The 21,508-nt window shown below is 36.6% G+C and overlaps 1 protein-coding gene across 1 annotated transcript in view; it reads right to left on the minus strand.

Moving 5' to 3' along the window:
• Positions 1–21,508, minus strand: part of LOC131559796 (BEN domain-containing protein 5-like) — a 558,988-nt gene that overhangs the window by 493,982 nt on the left and 43,498 nt on the right. The window contains exon 3 of the mRNA XM_058808276.1: positions 18,406–18,530. Coding sequence (XP_058664259.1) covers positions 18,406–18,530 — 125 coding nt within the window. The remainder of the gene's footprint in view (positions 1–18,405; positions 18,531–21,508) is intronic.

The raw sequence follows: 21,508 nt of genomic DNA on the forward strand, positions 1-21,508 counted from the left end.
CAGAGAAGTATTTTCTACCCTGATGTTCTGCAAATTGAGGATTAGAAGTGATGCTCAGCCTTTCAGAAAGAAATCATTATCTAGTCATTAACTTTTCTTTTACCCTCCCTCTCTTCTTAAAAAACCAAAGTGTAAATGAAACTGTTTAAAAAATAACATTGCAAACAACTGAATGCTTATGCCCACACAAATGACTAAATAGGAAGGTGAAACATAATTATGTTCATTTACAGTCTGATTTCTGACATCAAGCACTGAGTGTGTTCATTCACTCTTTTATGGGCAAACACCAGTTTTTAATTAATTCACTCAATTTGAAGAAACCAAGTCAAACTGTTGAACACATTCATAGCAATTATATTTTAAAACAACAGAAAGATAGTGACTATGCATCTTGTTTAAGTAAAATAGGAATATCATTAACTTGAAAAAGATATTGCTCATCTTCAGAGAGAGGCAGATACAACAGTTACTTAAAAAAGGAAAAACTGAAGATAGAAAATAGTACAGTACACATAATATTAATAGAGATAGTGTCAATTAGGTGGGATTATTAATACACTGGCAACTGAGTCTGTGGAGAAAGACATTATTGAACAATCGTGTTTGTTTGTTTCAGTATAAAAGTCAGATGCAATTACTTTTCAAATGCATTCATTTGACACTCCACTATTTATGTAAGTACATTTGTGTATGCATGCCCCTCAATATTATGATATTTTGAAGAATTTTGTCTTCTCTCCTGTTAAGTACCACCCATCCAGAATGTCAAGCATTATTCTTCAGAAGGGAAGTTGAGCATGCAAAAATGGGCAAACACACTGCTCAAACTGCAGGACTCGGTATGTTTACAAAAGAAAGCTTTTATACACACTCAGCTAAATCTGAGTGGGCAGCCTTGGGAACCTGACCAACATGTTTCTAGGCTTTTAAATGCATTTCTAGCATGGGCAATGATGATACATTCATTTAATAGGTTAATGTATTTAAATAATTGGCAAGTTCAATGATAAACATTTTTTTTCATTCGCTCTAAGCACTACAAATATATCTAAAATAACTTTCTATGGATTTTGCCGTGGGGCCAAATGTGTGCAACCACTGCCTCATGAGCTAATTTACTTCTTACCCAAAACTTAATCATAAACACTTAGTATTGTTTAATCTCAGTGAAAATTTGCACACAGTAGAGCTTCAAATACAGTTGCAGACTCTTCATCATTCGTGCATCCATGATGCCTTTAATCAGAATAATGTACTTGTAAAATGTGGACAACACATACACCAATAAGTCTTCAGCATGTATAAAGCAAATTTTAGGGTAAGGGGTATAAATTATTTGACAATAGCTTTTTAATTAAAAATACAAATTTGTCAAGGCTGAAGCTTTCCATTGTTTCTGTATTTTCCCTATGACTACACATTTTTTTCCTACAGTAAATGATAACCTCATGTGAATCTCCTTCTGTTTGGTTCACCTGTTGAAAACATTCATAAAAATGCAATAAAAAGAGGCAATAAATTCATTTACAGCTCAGCACTGAGGGACCTGTGATCCATACTGCTCAAGCTGTGAGTAATAACAATTTCTAAGTGAGGCCAGTAGTGTATATGGTGCGCACCATTTTCTCTTCTTTCTAACATCACAAGGTACAGTGGCATCATAGCTGAGAGAATTGTGGAAAACACACTGGCTTTGACTGGATGTCCCAGTTGGAAGCCCAGAGGAGGGTGGTGAATAGGGTTACATCCAGTTCACAAGTGGTTTTCCCCAAGGGTCAGGACTGGGGTCAGTTCTGGTTCATCTCCTCATTGATGATCTGGACAAGGGGATTGGGTGCACATTCAGTTCACAGGTGACAGCAAGTCAGGCAGGTGTGTGGATCTGCTGGAGGACAGGAAGGCTCTGCAGAGGGATCTGGACAGGCTGGGTCACTGGGATGAGGGAACTGTATGAGGTTCAATGAGACAAAGTGCCAGATCCTGCACTTGGATCACAACAATAGCTGTCAGTGCTACTGATCACTTTTCTCTGTCCACATCTCCGTGGACAGAGGCTGTAGCCAGGTGGGGGTCGGTCTCTTCTCCCCACAACCAGTGACAGGACACCAATTGCACCAGGGGAGGTTCAGATTGGACATTAGAAAGAAAATTCTTTGCTGAAAGGGCTGTCAAGCTCTAGACCTGGCTGCCAAGGCAAGTGGTAGAGTCGCCATCCCTGGAGATATTTAAAAGAGGTGTAGCTGTGGTGCTCAGGGACATGGGTGAGTGGTGGGCTTGGCAGTGCTGGGTTAATGGCTGGAATTGATGATCTTAAAAGTCTTTTCCAACCCAAACAATTCCACAGTTCTATGGTTTCTGTCTTGATCACCAGGATCCCTATTCTAATCATATTAACTTTCACTTTTAAAAGGCAAAATGTTGTATGATCTGTGAGGCCTAACCAAAAGGACACTCAGAAGAGAATGTCAGATATCCTTTCATGTTTGAACTAACATTATCAACTGCTGCACGTTTACATACAAATAAAATGTTAAATTAATGTAGTTTATTTACACAGGTTGATGCAAGTATGTATGCAAACCAATGGGCACACTGTAGCTTTGCATAAACAAAACACTCCTCTAAAGGGAACTATGAATAAAAGCTTTATTTAGCACAGCAGTAATTTATCCTCTAAACAACTTCACACAGTTAGAGGGAATAAAGTGAAAAACAAAGGAATATGAATGATTAAAAGCTATTTGCTGTGATACTTCACTAGAAATGAAGATTATAGAGGGCAAGAAATTTCCAGTCAGGACAAAAGGCTTTTTAAATCTTTTAAATCTTTTGTTGTGCCTGTGACTACAGGTTGAAATGATTGATTTTCCTCTATGACAGTGTCTTAAATTGTGTGTCACACAGTCAAAATTTAAAGCTTGATAGGTCCACAGAACAGTTTTAAAATCATTCAAAGAAGCTCAAAATTTAATTAGGAAAAACATTAGACCAATTAAGACAAAATGGTAGCATAAAATATTAAGGTAAAACATGTATTAGTGTGACATTTGCATTTTTATGAAGTATGAATCACAAAGAAATAAAAACTGCTGCTAAATTTCAGTTAAGTCCCTTTTAAAAATCTTGTTTCCATGGCAATGCTGAGGATGTAAGATATGGATTTTTTATTAAAAAAAAAAAAAAGAAACTCACAACAGTTTAAATGAGAAATAGCAACATCATGGCCTCCTTTCAATTTCCTAATATGCCCAAGAGGCACAGAAAATAAGTCACCAAGACATCAATGCCAGGAATAATGCAGGAGGACAGACCCCTGCTTATTCCACTGGCTTGCAGTATGCTGCTAAATAAACACATTCACCAGGGTAATTCTGCTGCAAACACACTAATTGTTAGCAGGCAACAGTATTTTTTGCAATCTGAAGGCCTGGTAGAGCCCATTCAATCAGGAAAGCTTAATAACAGCACTCATTACCAAAATGAGCTGAAATTCCACTACAAAGGCTACCTATGACAAAAGTAACCAAGTGATTATTCTTTTACATTCCAGATCTAAGAAAAGTTGTTCAAGTCTCTAATGAGTAATCAGGGATTGAGGTTTCTAGGCTACAAAAATCCTGTTATGGCAAAAAAGGCAGAAACCTAACACCCAAATCAATACTGTATTACTCTCTCCACAGGCAAGAGCTGCTGGGTCAGGAAAATCATGAAAAATTCATAGTGAAGGTGGTCAAGTCATCCATAAGATAGAGAAAATAATGCTATATCTAAAGATCCCTTGAGCAATCGAAGACATTTTATAGATTTCACCATGGATAAGTGCTGGTTTGTCTCATCTATGTACCTTAATACTGTTCCTCTCTTGTTTCTAACAGTAAATGAGGATGGTCTGGTCTATATTTACTGCCTTTCCTATTTACTTTATTAATTTCTCTCTCTTTGTGCTCCACTGTTGTTGCAACAGCTGCCCTCAAGAGAATTCTGAGTCACTCCTGCTAGAAGAATAAGCAGGTAACATCTTGAAGGAGTCCTCTATCTAAATTCCTCAGCAGGGATGAGCTTAATTCAGACTAAGAGAAAAAGTTAGGAATATCTTGCTCCTTTTTTGTGACATCAATTCTGCCAAAGGCGAGCAAGCAACAGCCTTCATTTTTATCAAGTCAAAACTCTCAAGCATAAAAAAGAAAAATACAATTTTATTTCATATAAGGGTAATAGAAGGAAAAGAATTGTTTCAAGACACACATATGGAAAAGATTTGAGCATGATTAATAACTGGGTTTGCACATCTTCATTCCTCCTGCAGCATCAAATTTGTGCCTAAGAAAACAACAGTAAAAAAAGTACAATGGCAAAGCAGGTCCCCCTGTACAATATATAATAAAGTAATAAAAAGGAACCCTAACAATAGCAAGAAGTGATAGAAATCTGACTGCCAGATAGAAGACATAGCACTTTCTAAAGGTTCATAAACATTTCTGAAAACTGGGGAAAGGCACATTCTTCCACAATGCACAGAAATCCAAAGCTTTCCAGTAGGATGAGCTGCACAGCTATCCCACACCTGTAAAAGATTTAAACATTCTATGATTCAAGACACAAGACACTTTGTGGAAAATGGATACAGTCATGATTAAATCTTTTATGCCAAAATAAGATAAACAATGTAAGAAAGACTGTGCATCTCTCTGCCACTGAGGAAAAAGAATTAAATTAAGGATGAAAACTGCTAGTCCATTTTGTCAATTGTCTGCAGGATGCAGGACTGTCTCCTGTTCTGTAACAGCAATCCCTATCTAGTGAGCCATTTAAGAAACTGTTAAAGTTTTTTATTGTGTTTAAAAAATATTATTCACCTGGGAATGTAATTGTCCAAGTATATTGCCTCTCCAGATACACATTAGACTCAATCATGTGCAAATTCTTGGAATAATCTAGAATATAATGAATAGAGGGGCAAGACATGTTCTCTCTTAAACTTGAATGTGCTGGACATTCACCTAGAACATTAATAAACATCTCTGGCCTTGTTATATAATGCCAGTCAAAGACCCAGAGAACAATTTCATACATCAAATGTATTTCATGTTTTTAGTTTGGATTCCTTTTCTTTAGGAAAATTAGGAAAGAATATAGGAAGCAAAAGCAGGGGAAAATTAATTGGACAGTAGTGGGAGACTTAGCTCTGAAGGCTTATGCAATTTTACTTGAAAGCACATGAGAGAATTTATAGAGATTGGTGCCAAGGAATATAAAGGCCAATTTTCCAAGGTGCTAATAGTACTGAAATGTCACTAAAGCCAGTGGAAACTCTGGTTATATTGCACTTCTTAGAAAATGTTTGAAAATAGCGAGTCCATAAGAGGGACCTTGTGAAATCACTTGTGGCACCTGTATTCCCCTAGCAAAGCAAATATCAGCACAGAAAGCAGAGGTTATTTTGAATTAGAGGGGTGTAATCAGCTGCCAGGTAAAAAAGGACTCATTATTGGAACCATGTAGCATGATCAGGCAGGATGTATTCACACCATGGGCCAGTACCACAGAAGATGACACACGATAATATGTGCCAGCAACACACTGCTGTGTGAAAAAGAGTGTTCAAACAAATTCACCAATGATTGTTCTTGAATGGTAGATCAGAATATTTAAGGTTGGGGGTTTTTTTAAACTACATTGGCCAATGTCCAAATCTATTAAAGTTTTAAAAAAACTGTTTCCCAAAGAAAACAGGTTTTCTAGAGAGTGACACAAAGAGTCATGAACGTCAACACTTCTGGGGCTGCCAGTACTTCACTATAAATGGATTAATATTTTCACCTAGGTGAACATAGCAACATGTTACCTTGGTGAGATGAGAGTAATGGAAATCCGGTGCTTCAGTGAGAGCCACATGTAAGGGCTAAACACTGATTTTTGTCAGAGCTCTCCATTGCCACCAGCTGAAATCTGCTGATTCCAGAGTAACCCAGCCTGTGGCCAGGCTGTGCCTCAAGTGCCTTGTCCAGGAGTTTCCATTTACATGGCTTAGGTTTCAAGTTCTCTGGGTTAAAACACTTGCAAGAATAGCACAAAAGATGCCAGTTGTCTTCTTTTAGCTTATGGGTATTTATTATGTATTAGCACTAACGTGGTTATTTGCATGGCAGACAGAATTTTTCTTTTTTTCATTTCTCCCCACAGAAGTTCTATAAAATATTCTGTTCTAAGACATTCTTATAATAGCATGTAGATACAAAAAATATAAGTTTCATTAGAAAAGAATGAATGATTGGGAAAAGGAATACACTATTTAAATAAACAAAATCAGTGTTTCTTGCATAAAGATAAGGATACTCCCTAGGAGAATGTTGAAAACTTTGCATTTGTTCTTGTTAATTATGCACTTTATCTTCAAAACCAGGAAAAAATTCAAAATATTTTTCATTAATTTTTCACATATATATAGCACATCTATTAATAAAATAATCTTTGGGTGTAGCAGAATACATTTTACAGCCTGATAAGCATTGCATTACACACAAAGTAAAATGGCTGTATCATTTACTGTGCTCCTCTCGGTTAATATCTGTAACAGCCTGCATCTTTTCACAATATTCTAACTTTACATTACTACAAAACACAATTTCATAAACTGTAAAGGTCTGTACAAACAAGGAATGTATTTTAATAGAGAAAACTTGACACTATCACTGCACTTTTCTTCATAAATACTCTTTTCTTTCTTTGACATTTTTTTGGCTTACACAACAGGGTGCCAAACATTTGTGACAGCTTACAATAGAAAAACAATATTGCTTTTAGTTAACAATGTTAGCTATGAATATATATTGACAGCATTTTCACTGCAGATTTGCTGCCAACATAATACAAAGCAAATAGCATTCAATATGTTGGAACACTCGGGGGAATTAAAGAGTTTCAAAAACAAATTTATGGCATTAGGTGCTGAATGCTAAATCTAATGAAAATGCAAATTCAGAAGTATCTCCTGCACATACTTCATGCAAAGGAACACAGTTTGGCAAAGTGATAAAATTAAGATTGTTTAAGTCAGGAGAAAATTATGTTAAAATGCCTCTGCTTGTTTGGCTTTTTATAAAGCCAGTTTTACCACAAAGATTAATTTTTTTCCAAAATTTTTTCTGCTTTTCGTCCTTGAAGTACATCAGAGAGCGATCATAAAAAAACCTCTGAATTCAAAATACTCCCAAATGTTTTGAGAGAATACAACTACATCATTTTATAATTTTAAAATTTGTAGGTTCACTACTAATCACATACAAACCCAAGCATCACTGTTCCCTTGAAACAACAGAAGCCGAGTTTTCCATCCAACTCTGTATATTTATTATCTCCAAAACAAGCAAAGGAGTGCATAGAAATTATGATTTAAATGTAAATAATAAAATACAGTAATTTACTGCAACATTGTAGTCTCATCTCCTATATATTAACATGTATTTTTAAAATCAAACATTTCTTGATTGTACTTTATGCCTGACATGACACTAATAGTTTTTAAACCATTTACAAAGAAAATTAATGGAGGTTAACAATACCACAATGCCAAGAAACAAAAAATTGATTGGATTTTGTAGCTGTTGAAATAATAATATTTTATTAATTTTTAGGTGAACTTGATGTTTATCATGACTGAAACATAACAAGCTATTCAACACTTATATCTAACAGTCTCCTTGTGAGACATAAAAATATTATCTAAGTTTTAAAATAACTTGTTTAGATAGACAAAAAATTATATTGTTATAAAAACAAATTCTTCATAGGTTGCACTCTGGTATTCGTGAAGGCATTTTGTACTCTAAATAACAAAGAAAAAACAAAAGAAAAAGGGAAAAGTATTTGTAGAACAATATTTAGGTATAAGCGCTGAAGTGTGAAATTATTATAATCCATAATTATCAAAGTCACTATAAGACACAGAAATTTATGAATTTCAGGTTTATTAGAAAGCTGAATGGAGCACATTTTAGGATTAAGCTTGGCCATCACACACAGTTTTCCATGAGGCTCATACTACTTGCATTATAGAATAGCCTAAACTGCAAAATTATGCAGTGCTTCCCACTCTGGCGAGAGAGCCACAACTCCACATTTAGATCTGCAAAGGAAAATGAGGAAATGCAAAGCTTCCCTTTGGCTAAGCTATGAATTTCAAAACGTGCTTCAGAGCTCACCCAGTGCAATATGGAGCCGTGTTCTCCCAGCACCAAACGAGCTGATTTTATAGAAGCTGAAAGACTGAAACTGGTGAGGATGGAATAAACACAGTTAATTTGTTAACGTCTACTCTGTCTCTTTTCACTAACTGTCAAGGAAATCATATTTTACATTTTTTTCAGTATGTGCTTGGAAAGGATTTCCCAGTAACCTACACGCAGTCTCACTGAAGGGTGACAACAGAAATCAATATGTGTCTCTGAAGAATAATCTAGCCAAACATTTACATTTAGAAAATTCATTTGTATCTATGCATGAGAAATTCCTGGCCAAAAAAAAAAAAATTATCTCCCTGCATACATGCCATCTCTTTTTATAGGCTGATTTTATAATGAACATGCTTTAAATCAATAAAATTAATATATATAACTCCATGTAAAATAACACTAGGTTATTTTGACCTAGGTAGGTAGCTTTATTAACCTCTGGTTCAAATATATCCTTCTGCAGCCATAGTGAAGAGACAACCCACAAGGAACAGCTATTGTAGTTTCATCCTGGATATTCCAAAGCCATGGAACTGCCGTTCCACATGCCTGCTAGGAAGGATATTCAGTTTAATCTGGCTATTGAGGTGACTCTAAACCTAACACTGGAGGTACTCAGCATCACTGTCAAATTTGCAGGGCCAGGGAATGCCCTGCCATGGACCCCACAAGACTCTGTAGGGCTCTGATTTTGGGATTAGTTTTGCCCACAGAGTTGACAGAAGATCAGAACATGAACAGACAACAAGCTGGAAAGCTGCAATTCTGCTTCCCTGCATCACTCCTGAGTACAACATGGTCCTGCATGAAACCATGCAAAGGGAAAGGAAAACCTGCTGGGAGAATCTGCACATTGGTGTAATATTCCTTTTATAAAGGTTTTAATAAACATCTTCTGCAAAGCTTCATGAGAATTTTCAGAGGGACAATGAACACAGCACCATCCAAAAATTATGCTGCAAAATTAGAAAATTAAATAAGTGTTCTGTAGAGCACCATCAGTTCAAGACAGGTAAAATTGCCATTCCAATAAAAGCTTGTTACAATGTTCAAGGTTAAGGCTCAGAATTCATGCATTTTGGTGTTTAGTAGGACAATACATTTATTCAGTGGGCAAAAATTTTGGTAGCACTGCTCTTCTCACAGTTGAAAATTATAATTAGGAAGTGGTTGTCCAATTTGTTGTCTCTGATCTTGGAAAATTATTAGGGAAAAAAGAGAGTGGTAAACAGGAGCCACAACCCTGTTCAGTGACTGGCTTAGAGAAAACAAATATTTTGGGCAGATTATTTGTATTCCTTATGCCAAGGCACTAAAAGCTTCAGAAAGATTATCCTTTCTATTACAATGTAAACGCCATTCAACAACATGCACTAGATTTAGCAGAAAATACATGCAGTTGTTTTAAATCTATGCTGAATGTGTTCCACTGTATATACATCCTCTAGTAAAAGGAGTAATAAAAAACTCATTTCTACTTGAAAAAACCTGCCGAGGTTTAGTTCCTACATAACATAATGCATATTTAGACTATCATGTTATTCTGTAAAAGATGTCCAAACAAGATGATTTGATGTTGGAATAGTCATCTCAGAACAACCAGAGCAATGTAAGGTAAAATAATTGTCAAGTCAATCTCTAGCTTACACTTTATTGCAGAAATAAATTGAACTCTGCTCTAGCTTTTTGACACGTAATTCTGATACTAATGGGTTCAAATCCATTTCTCTTTGCTCTCCTTCCTAACAGGAAGCCTTATGTAATACTGTGTCAGAAATCTACCAGTTACTGGCTAATGTTTCCCTTAAATAAAAAGTCTCTGCCTGTAATAGTATTAACAGCTGCCATCAGTTTACAGTAATGAGCCTCAGTTCATCATGGTAGTGCTGCTATGAAAATTAGAAGCTTCCATGGAGCTTCTCAAACCACAAAAAAAAATTACCAGAGCCATCCTGAGCTGTGGTGTAACAGCAGATGTTGCCTATCCAGGGTGCACAGGTCAGATCCTAAACTGGGGGAACTGTACTCAATCATCAGAACCACTCAGCTGATTATTCTGCATTCTGTATATAAAACACAACAGCTCTATGTTGAGTCACTTTATAAATCCAGTGTTAATTTTCCTTAATTTCTCAAAGCAAAACAAAATGCACAGTAGTTTTACAGAGTATTTCACAGCTTCTTCAACAGATAAATTAAAATATATTTTGCTAGAAGAAACTTAATAATTTTACTACACATAATGTAATATCTCAGGTAACCTATACAGTTTTCCAGTTTCAATTAACAGTGAAAACAAACAAAGAAACAAACGAAAAGAAACGTAGCTACAAATCATGGCATTTTAATTTTAAATTGAAAGTGGATATCTTAATGTGTGATAGCTCCAGAGTTTTATAAACTAAGCATATACTTGTAAGCAGTATTGCAAAGGAACAAAATATTAAACTGAGATCAGGATGGAATTCTTCTGTGGCATTTAACACTGTAGGAACTTCCCTCCCTCCAAAATCAATGGGAGACATAGATTATTCTGAATTATTAAAAAATCAAAAATTATTCTGAATTTAAAATATAAAAAAATCTAAAAGCAGGAAAGTTCAAAACATTTCATCTTCACTTCTTCAATGCATGTTTCTACATTCTGATAGAAAGACTTTTCAGTAATAAAAGGAAAATTAAACCAAATTTGCATGGAAGACAATTCACTCTGGAACTAAAAAAGGGAGTATTTAATCAGAAATCAAAAAGGTTTTAAATTGAAAGAAAAGTAAGCATGTCACATCACTGACATCAAGATCATCACAGCGCTGATTTTGTTGATGACATCTATAATGTGTTTTTGACATTTTGAGTGACAGATGCCACCAATACGAAATTAAACACACCTGGCCATTAGTTTCCTGGAGGCAAAAGGCAGTGTTAAATCTGAAGAGTACAGTATGTGTGCAGTAATTACTGAACACTGGAATCTGAAATGTTCTTACAGACACCTGGAACAGAGAATGTTTGTGAATTTAACACTGCCTTGCCAAGAGTGAATATTTCACCAGGACAGAGGCTGTTCTGGTCATGCTGACTGTTTCCCCTGTTTACCAACCTACCTGCATTCATTACTTTGAAATTATGATACCTGTCATGACAGCTTTGGATAATTTCATGGACATGCACACTGTATTGCACTTACCAAAGTTTCACATGCACCCTCAATCTATTCCAAGCACGACTGAATTATTGATCCAAAATAAAATTATATGTACATGAAACGATTCCAACTTGGAAGAATCATCATTTATAAATCTACTTTTATACATGACCAATATAGGCACAAGTTTCCAAAATGGTAACATTATTTTTCTCCAAAACTGCAGTATGTTCAATAGATTTTTCTTTTTTAAAATGTTGAGACACACATGCAATCTATTTTAAATGTCATCACTTTGTTTCTTATTTCACTATAATTTCATATGGCTTCCTCAGTAAGTAAATGATTACCTCAATTGCTATAGGTATCATCTAACCCTGTGCACTTTTGACTTATGATAAAATTGTACCACTTTCCAACACAGGGATCAGTTAAACTACTTTTAAAAATACAAAGGCTCCTTTGAAATAATCCATTTTAATTTTTAATACAAATTTCAGATAATTCAAGCCCTTGCCTAACAAAAAGTAACAGACTCATATTATCAGGTGCTATGGTACCACAAGGTCTTATTTGCATCATGATTCTGCCTCCATCCTTCTTTATCCTTTTATTTTTTCAAGTTGAAGGGCATGTGCTACTCAAATAAATAATCTGCTTACCCTGTAGTAAATCTGTTACTAAAAAGTTATTATCTCAATGCACTTACCTCAGCCTCTCGTGTTTTCTAGGGAGATAGGTGTGGATTTATGCATGATTTTATTATAAATAAAATATACATATGCACACAAACACAGCTTTAAGGAACTTGGCCAGTGCAAGATGTGCAGTGCAACATTGTCATACACAGAGATGCCATAGGATTAAACAAAAACCAACTTAAAGTCCAGACTTTTGCTGCTTCTAAATTATAAAAGGAATCCCAAAGGATACAAACACAGAACTGATTTTGCTCAACTGTTGTCATATTTGCTAGTGAACACCAAAGAATTTTCACTGAAATCATTCTCTAATTGAGATTAATGTTTTTACTTGATTTTTCCTGATGCAAATGTTTCAAGACATCTTTGGCTCCTTTTAATCTTACAAAACTGATTATAACTTCAACCTTTATGCAGTATTTGCTTTTCTCCAAGGGAAAATAAATCATGATATGATATGACATGATAATGATGAATGATAATGACTGGCAAACCCAGCAGCCTTAGATGCACGCCAAAGTTTAAATTTTAACCAAGTTCAGCCACAAGAACTGAAATCCACTGTTTGATAGCTGAGAGAAAAGGAAAAACTTCACTCACATATGAAACAAATAAAAATTTGATACTGCTCTAACTAAATCAATACTAACACTACAGTAAGCAGGAAATGAAAAGTTATAGCAGTGGTGCTACTCACAGTTACACCTTGAAGGCAAAATGGGAATGTGAGCTGGTAGTGTCAGCTGGGTTACTGATATCCATTTAACCTCTTAAATATAGATGGCTTTCAAGAAAAGTATCAGAACTAAGGAAACAAAATAAATTCATATGACAAAAAACAAAACTGGGGTGTGAAAAACATCAGGTTTTGCCTACCTGTGTAAACAGTGACTGAAATAGCAAAATACAGGAAGAGTTGGACATCACTTTCCAGAGTGCTAAAAATTCACATAAGAGTACATAAAGATGGGGAACAGCTGAAGGCTTCCTAAACAGGGAAAATTCAAATAATCCAGTGATTTTCCTTGCAAATTATTATAAACAACTATTTGGAGAGATTACAGGAGCTGACCAGAAGAGGATTAATAAATTATAATGCAAATTATTAATAATGAGTGATGTATACCTAATTTATTAATAAGGCATAAGCAATGAAACACACTAAAGAAATTATGCATTTAAGGTTGGTTAGGAATTGTTGCAAAAAAATGCTTTTTTCATTCACTTCATATGTATTCACTTGAAAATTCCAAATCTGCACTCTTTCATAAAAGCCTGCCCTTTTACATATGCATTTTCCAAAGCTAGGTAAATGCAATATAGCCTTTAATACACAGTAAAGAAAATATCTGTCTTCTCAAATGAGAAGCTGGAAAGAGTATAAGATGTTATAAAGCATCTTGATACCAGTAACTTAAATCCCCAAATGACAGTAGAGCAAAGCAAGTCTGCTTAAGAAGAAGAAAGTAAAAAGGTAGCCTCTTTCCAACTTTAGCCTGCTTTTGATGTCATATTCACTCCATCTTACTTTGGATGCAGCTTCTGCAGGAATTAACTGCACAGAATGAGTTCTTAGGTCAGAAAAAAAGGTTGAGTACCTCAAATTATGCCTGCTTTTCTTTTTTTCCTCCCTGCTCCTCCAAAATGTGTCAGTTGGTATAAAGAGAGACGTTGTCTCTCCCTATACACGTACCACTCATATCTTTAAACAATCACAGCTGTGGCATCATAAAGAAGCAGTTGTCTGCTAAGGATCATTGAGTTGTTTTAGGACAGTAAAAAAAGGCCTGAACATATTAAAAAATCCACTGTCAATAACAAGTATTTCCTGAATATCTAATCAATTAAAGACAGCAGAGATCTTACAGCCTTTTATATTTTACAAAACAGTGTAGGACAAAAAGAACATAAAATTCTACAATGACAGTTCCATGCATTTGTAATAATGTCCAGCTATGATAATCTCTGTCTTACCTCAGCATCCTGTTTAAAATTCTGAAGAGCAGGCTATCCTTTTTCCTGGTCCATACTCACACATAAAAAACTCCAAAAAATTCATGAGTCAAAATTCTAGTTTCAGTCCAACAGCAACTGAAGTAACAGAGAAAATGCCTTTGAAGTAAATAACATTTGGTTCTTTGATTTTAACCTCAATCTGGATTGATTTATTAACTGTAAGTACTGATTAAGTCCTAGCTGCCAAATATCCATTCTTCTCCTCTATCCTTCTTGGTATATTTTGTCAGTACCTTTGTGATGAAGAACTCCAAATGTGTTTATCAACACTTACAGAACAAAATTTGGCACTATTAGGAAACCCCTTCTGTTGGAAATTCTTTTTTTAATCTCAGTGAAAATACCATTTCTCAACATGATTCATCCAACAGCAGAGCTCCTCAGGGTACACACACACACAGAATTCGTCATGAGGCCTAGATGTACATTAGTTAGTGGTATAATATGGCTGCTATGTGTTAAATCACAAATCCTCAAATATTTTTAATCCTTTCATTGATTTCTTGTATTTAACTCTCATCTCTTCTCAAATTGCTCAAAAGAAAATTTTCTAGGACAAAGATCATCTTTTTCCAATGTGGTTATAGTATCTGGAACAGTGAGTGTTGAGAAGAATTCTGGCTACGGCCCTCAAAAACAATAATCATTCTTTTCACCTGTAAAATCCTCCAATATCAGTATACCAGAATATTTTTTTATAATTTATCACACGTACACACATCTCTTTTTTTTCTCAAAAAGCTCAAATGAATCACTGTTGCTAGTAATAGCATTAAAGCCATTCTAGCTCAGAGGTAATCTTGCACCTGAAGCACTGTGTATTTAAAATACTTGAAAGGCAATTGGGAGATGAAATTTGTTCATCCAATTTCCGACTGCGCAGAGAAGAAATTTAGCAAAATTTGATGGTGTTTGAAGGGCCATGGCTGAAATGAATAGGAAGCAACCCCTGCCCAGTAAAGAGCATTATCAGGAATAGAGAGCAGCCTGTGACATGTATATAATTAGAGAAATTGGAGGTTTTGCCCATGAGACCATGTGTTCCACAGCAAATCCTATTTCCTTCACTCTCCCTTTCATGTATATGTGTAAATCATAAAAGTCTATGTATTTTCTTTACATATAACATATCAGTTTCTTTACTTCTTTTCCAATATTGGTGTTGATTGAATTCACCAAACAAGTAACAAAAAAAGAACCATAGCTCACATCTTTTCAGACCAACTGAGTACCAAGTCATAAACCATGTAAGGAGACCAAAATACCAAATTTGACATCTTGCAGATGTCTCACATGATGGCTCATTTCCTCCCATTAATATAAGGTATTAGCTTTTTTTAAAATCATTTTTCCTTGTTAAAAAAAGTACAAATAAAACTGACAACAAAAAATGTCTGATGTGAAAGCCCAAATCATAAGGACGAAGAAATTAATTTACCAACTTCCAAATTAAAAAAAAAGTCTGTTGGTTCTACTTCAACGTCAGGAAGTGAACATCAAATAAACCAAGTTTATAATAAAATTCTAAAAATAATTCTGGAAATATTAGGGCTGTCACTGGCATGGCACAGAGCTTAGCTCTATTACCTATGAAGCACAACAGTAACCTCAGACATACGTAACAGGAGCAAGGAAGCAATCACTCTAAAAAAGACTTCTGTATGATAGGGAAAAACAAATTAGGCCTGAGTTTCCATAGTGATACAGCAACAAAAGGCTGCTGCAATTTCCAGCTGTCTACAGTGAGGCAGTAACAGAGCAAAGGGACTCGAGCCCCTTCTCTGTAAATTGGGATTAGCATACTCAGAATTATCCATTAAATTTTAGTTCTGCACTATAAAGAAAATATTGAAGGAACTGGAAGAGGAAGAATAATAATAAAAACAAGAAGTTCTGCAAGAAGCAAAATTACTAAATGCTATGGATTTGGATTTCATGGTTGGATTCTCTGGTATCTTAAAATGCAAATTCCAATGAGTACTTTCTCCTATTCATCTCCTCTGTGGATTCTCTGATGTTTAATAAGAAATGATCTCATACTATAGCCTGTCTGCCAGTGGGAACACTAATGGGTCTCTTGCCCATCTGGCAGCCTGTTTTCCCAAAACTTACAGGAATTCCTGTCCAGTGATGCTGAAACTGGCCAAGAGTTAAGAAGCTATTGAAGGAGAAAAGAGAGGAGAGGGGATCAGCAGCCATACAAACACCTAGGCTAGCAAGTAGACAGTGTGATCATACAAGCTTTACTTCCTTGGGAAACTGGGCTAATTATCAAAGGACTGAAAGATTCACTTATGATGAAAGTCCAAAGGCCCCAGAGCAGAAAAATATTTAAAAGGTAAAGTGGTCTATTGGATATAGGGCTGAAAGAACCAAACATGATAGCTAGGTTGACACGCAAATGATGAGGAATGTTATAATTCACAGAAATATAAATGTTAGTCAGGGATGATGAGGATTTATTTGTACCAAGAGGAGTTATTACTAAGCAGAATTGCAACTGGGAATTGTGGGATTAAATAAAGGAAAGCTTTAGGCTAAAAATCAAGGAACACTGTAAGTGAGAGGAGTCTATAAAACAGTTTTGAGACATAGGAAATGGAAGCTCCATGATTTAAGAAAATTAAAACAAGAAGAAAGCAAAGAACCTGTTTCTTATAGAATAATGCATGGATGGTAAGATTAGCTGGAATGTCTAACTGGTCCTTCTTTTCATTTATCAGTAGATTAATAACACAAAATTCTGCACTAATAGATAATATAAAAAACAAAAATAGCTACTTTTTGTGAGTCCTTATCCAAAAGGCTGAAACCAGACCTAATATATATAAATGTATTGATGTGCCTTCTTCACACATTACTTATATGATATATCAAAAATAAATACAATATTATCTAGGTAACGATTTATAGAGAGCTATTAAAATATCTACTTTTATACATAATGTCATCAAAGGTCCTCTGTATTTGTATTAGTGAAATGTTTTGAAACAATACTGAATAGTTTGGGCTTCCTTGTTACTGTTTTCTAGTAAAACATAAAATAATCAAAATGCAGAAAACAAATTACATTACACAGTATGTTTGATGTAGCAACTTCTAACTTTCATTTAATATAGCTGAGCTGCAATGACTAATGCTGCCCATGGCCTATAGTACAAAGACCTAAAAAAGGTTCCAGACTAGATTACGTCCAGGCAGGTCCCATTTTAACGGAAATTGGAGAGATGAGAAAAAGATTATAGGAGCACACATTATAAAAACAGACCTCACAAGTCAAACTTAATAGTGGAACCATTCTCTTTCATGTAGACAGCCATGAAAACAAATATCCTGTAAGCACGAGATATATATTGTATCTTTCTACCCGATATCTTTGCCTCCTTGAGACAGATTCCCATTCATCTCATGACTATATAATTTGATCACAGTTGAGTAAGGCACAGCAGGGGAAAGGGTCTGTCTGATAAAGTATCAGGCTCCAGGACGATAGATAAACAATTTCATGATTTCCAGTTGTAACAGGAATGATACAGTGCTGGATATTAATACAGGAATACAACTATCAAGCCTCTGCATTTTCTCTTACTAAATATGCTTTATTTCCATTAAGTAAAAATGACAGACTAATTCTGATAAACTAAGGCAGGCCACCAGAGCAAAATTCAAGGCGCATGTGAAAAGTGAAATGAAATTTTTGTATTATTATTTTTCAATGTGAAAGTTAGTATATAACTTTTATTAGTGATAAAATAGAGCAAGGATGTTTCTTTCTCAAGGGGCATCTTTACTGCAAAAAACATTCTTTAAAAGTAAGTGAAACAGTTGCCTATCAATTTGCTTCACATTTAAACCTCCTCTTTCACAAGGGACACGTTGGCAAGCAACTCTCCTCTGCTTCAAGTCACTGGGGAAATGCCTGTTTGCACAGCTACTCAGTTGTTCTACAGGTATTAAATGAAGGCTTGAGTGATAATATTTGAACAGCTATGATGGACTTCTTTTTCGTATATTAACACACATATTTGGTTAGAATGCAAAAGCACAAATATTGGCAGCCACTATTAATACCAGTTTTGTTAGTTGGCAAAAATTATACTGCCTTTGCAATTACCTCCTGTCTTGGATAGCCGAAAAGCATGGTCATACCCACTCCTGCTGATACCTGCTTTTATTTATAAAAAAATCAAAGAACAAAGATACATTTTAAAGAAATTTTTAGTTGCAAACCCGGGGTGCCATCTTCTTTATTAAAGTAAACATGTTCTGGAGTAAGCAATTTTTGAATTTCTAATTTATTATCACTTACCTGTGATTCCTTCACGTTTTCCACGGTGAAGTTGAACCAGACTCGGAAGCGAGGGTTGCAGGTGTCTGGCCTGATGAAGAGGTCATACTCAAACTCTGAGACATGGTCCACCCTGCCAAGGTTCCCTAACAAGAACAGATGAAACAGGATGAGTTTTAATGAATGCCTGATCAACTCTCCAGGAACAACACTGAGAAAAGTTTTTAAAACTTCTGCCTCCATTTGTTGCAATATACAAGTAAAATAGGCCTTACAAGAGTTCACAATTATTTTTTAAAGGTAGCTCAGAATTATTTTTAAAGGCTTCATTGTAGTCAAGATAAAATATATAGCAGTAAGCTGCATGCACATGAATACATTAAAAATAAGACAACAGAGATTTTTATTATTCAATCAAATTGACCTTTTGTCTCCTCTTATCTGAATACTCCAATTATGTGTTCTAACATCCTTTTAATTGTTTCCTTTATTCTTTTTTCACTTTTCTAATGATGTCTCAGCACATCTCTTAGTCCCCACCTGATAGGATTTCTTTCTTTCCAACTGTTGCTCATGCTCATGTAACATTAAAGAGTCCCCAGATTTCTGCCTGGCCCCTCTGGCTGTTGCTCTAAGCATCCCTCTCTCCCCACAGATGGTCCAGCCTTCATCTCTTCAGTGATTCAAAAAAAAATCTCAATCCGATTCCTTCACCACTTACAGCCACTATCACCTCCTTCCAAAGACACAAATGAGATTTTGCTTCAGCTTGTTCCCAGTGAATTTCATGGAATAGTATTTTTAACTATAGTCAAAGCTACATTGTCCCCTATGGCATTATTCAGCAGGCAACCACACAGGCTATAGAAATGAAGTTCAGCACTGGAAAAACCCACTAAGTGCTTTTAAATTGCTAAAATGGCATTTTTCCTTTGAAGTGTGCCAAGATTTTTAGAGACAGGGTTCAGACTGTCCATTTCATTTATACACTACAAAAATAAGACTTTACTTTTCCTGATCCAATCCAAAACCCATCTCATCTTGTAAGACAGGGCCATGTTTTAGCTCACAGGCTAAATTATATTTCTTTTTTAAAAGTAGCACTGAAAACCTGGGTTTATGGTTTCAGATCTATTTCTGGGGTTAGATATATCTCCTTGGGTTGGAAATATACTGTTGGGTTCTAATGTGTATTTATAAGGTTGTTTGAGCTAAATGATTCCCTCTTCAGCAAGTCCCACTGCAGTCAATAGGACTGTTCTCTGGCAACACATTGCTCAATACCAGCATGAGCAGCAAAATTCAGCTGATCTGCTGCTCTGGGCTGGAAAAGAAGAGGAAAAAAGACATTTTTAATTCTGTTTATCAATACAGCTCCGGGATTTCTACCTTATCCTAAATTGTTTTTGGCTTTACTAATGGAACATGCCTAATCTTCTCTATTTTCAATGTTATCCTCTACTTTCCTACCCACATCCTTCTTTTCAGAAGAAAATTCTCTCCATTGCTTCCCTCTGCAGAGACCTGCTCCACGCTCTCAATCTGTTCCTGAGGGCTTGCCTCAAGGAGACACTTGGCATTGGAAATATTTGGAAAAACAGCTCTATTGCAAAGCCAGGAGGCCTCTGCCAAACACAAATAATGTCACCAGCCGTGGTGGGTGCCCGTGCCCAGGTGCTGGAATGGGCTCTTGGGGAGGCTGCACTGCCCCTGCACCTTGCAGCCCATTCCTGACACTCCCAAATGGCTCCAGAAAGCCTCACCCATGGCCAGCCCAGCCCCTCAGCCCAGGTGGTGAAAATGTGTCCAGTGAAGGGCAAAATCCTACACAGGCAGAGGGGCGAGGGAGCCTGAGAGGGACTGAGAAGGAGGAGAGAAGGGGATGCTCTGGGAGCCAGGACAGAGAGCCCTGTGTCCTGTGGGGAGGGGCTGGAGCAGGTCGGTGTCCCTTGGAGGAGCAGTGGCCCACAAAGAACCCAGGCTGGAGCAGGTTGGTGTCCCTTGGAGGAGCAGCGGCCCACAAAGAACCCAGGCTGGAGCAGGTTGGTGTCCCTTGGAGGAGCACTGACCCACAAAGGGTCTGGAGCAGGTTGGTGTCTCCTGGAGGAACAGTGACCCACAAAGAACTCAGACTGGAGCAGGTTGGTGTTTCCTGAAGGAGCAGTGACTCACAGATGATCCAGGCCAGAGCAGGTTGATGTCTCCTGGAAGAACAGGGACCCACAGAGGACCCAGGCTGGAGCAGGTGCTCCTGACAGGACTGCGGCCCTGGGAAGGGAAAAGGCCCAGGGTGGAGCAGGGGAGCAAGGAAGGCTCAGCCCTCACCCCTTGCACAGCTCCTTGTGTGGGGAAGATGATCCTGGGGAAACAGGGAAGGGCAGGGAGAAGGAGTTGGTTTAGTTTCTCTTTGATTTTCACTATGCAAAGCTATTTTAACTGGCAATAAATGAGTCTCCTCAGAGCAGAGTGTTCTGCCTGCATAGGCCATTGGTGAGCGCCCTCCCTCTCCACACCACCACCCAGGAGCTTTTTCACCTCATTTTCACCCCTGTCCTGCTGAGGAGTAGCGGTGAGAGAGCACTGGCTGGCCAAAGCCATCCCACCAATGCTCCTTGTTTTATTTTTCATTAAATGCCATGCATAAATGACGTAGCTCGGATAATAATATTCCTTGGACATTTCAAGATTTAGGTAGTCCAGGGTATTCATCCCGAAAGTTTAGATTCCAGTTGCGTCACAGGTCACGGATTTAGATCTCTCTGGACAAAGTTTGCTGTGTGAATTCACTTCAGCCTGAGCTGTGCATGTGATCCTGGCAGAGCCTCTAGGGTTAAGGCAGCAGGCTGCATGAACACAGATGGTGGGCTTGGTCCATCTTGTCAACTAATAAACTAATATACATGCCTCCCAGCAATCCCAGCAATTCCAGACATGGATTAAGTTATCTGCAGCACAGAGCAGAGGTGCAAATTTTGATTGAATTACTCCCAAAGAAGGACACAGAAGCAATTAAATTCATACTTAAAGTTCAAAGACCATTAAAAACTTGTACTGCAAGGCATAAGAAACTAAAAGATTATTAAGTGAATAATTAAAACAGAGCAAAATGAGACCTTGATTTTGA

This window comes from Ammospiza caudacuta, chromosome 7, assembly GCF_027887145.1.
Source record: "Ammospiza caudacuta isolate bAmmCau1 chromosome 7, bAmmCau1.pri, whole genome shotgun sequence".
Lineage (NCBI taxonomy): Eukaryota > Metazoa > Chordata > Aves > Passeriformes > Passerellidae > Ammospiza > Ammospiza caudacuta.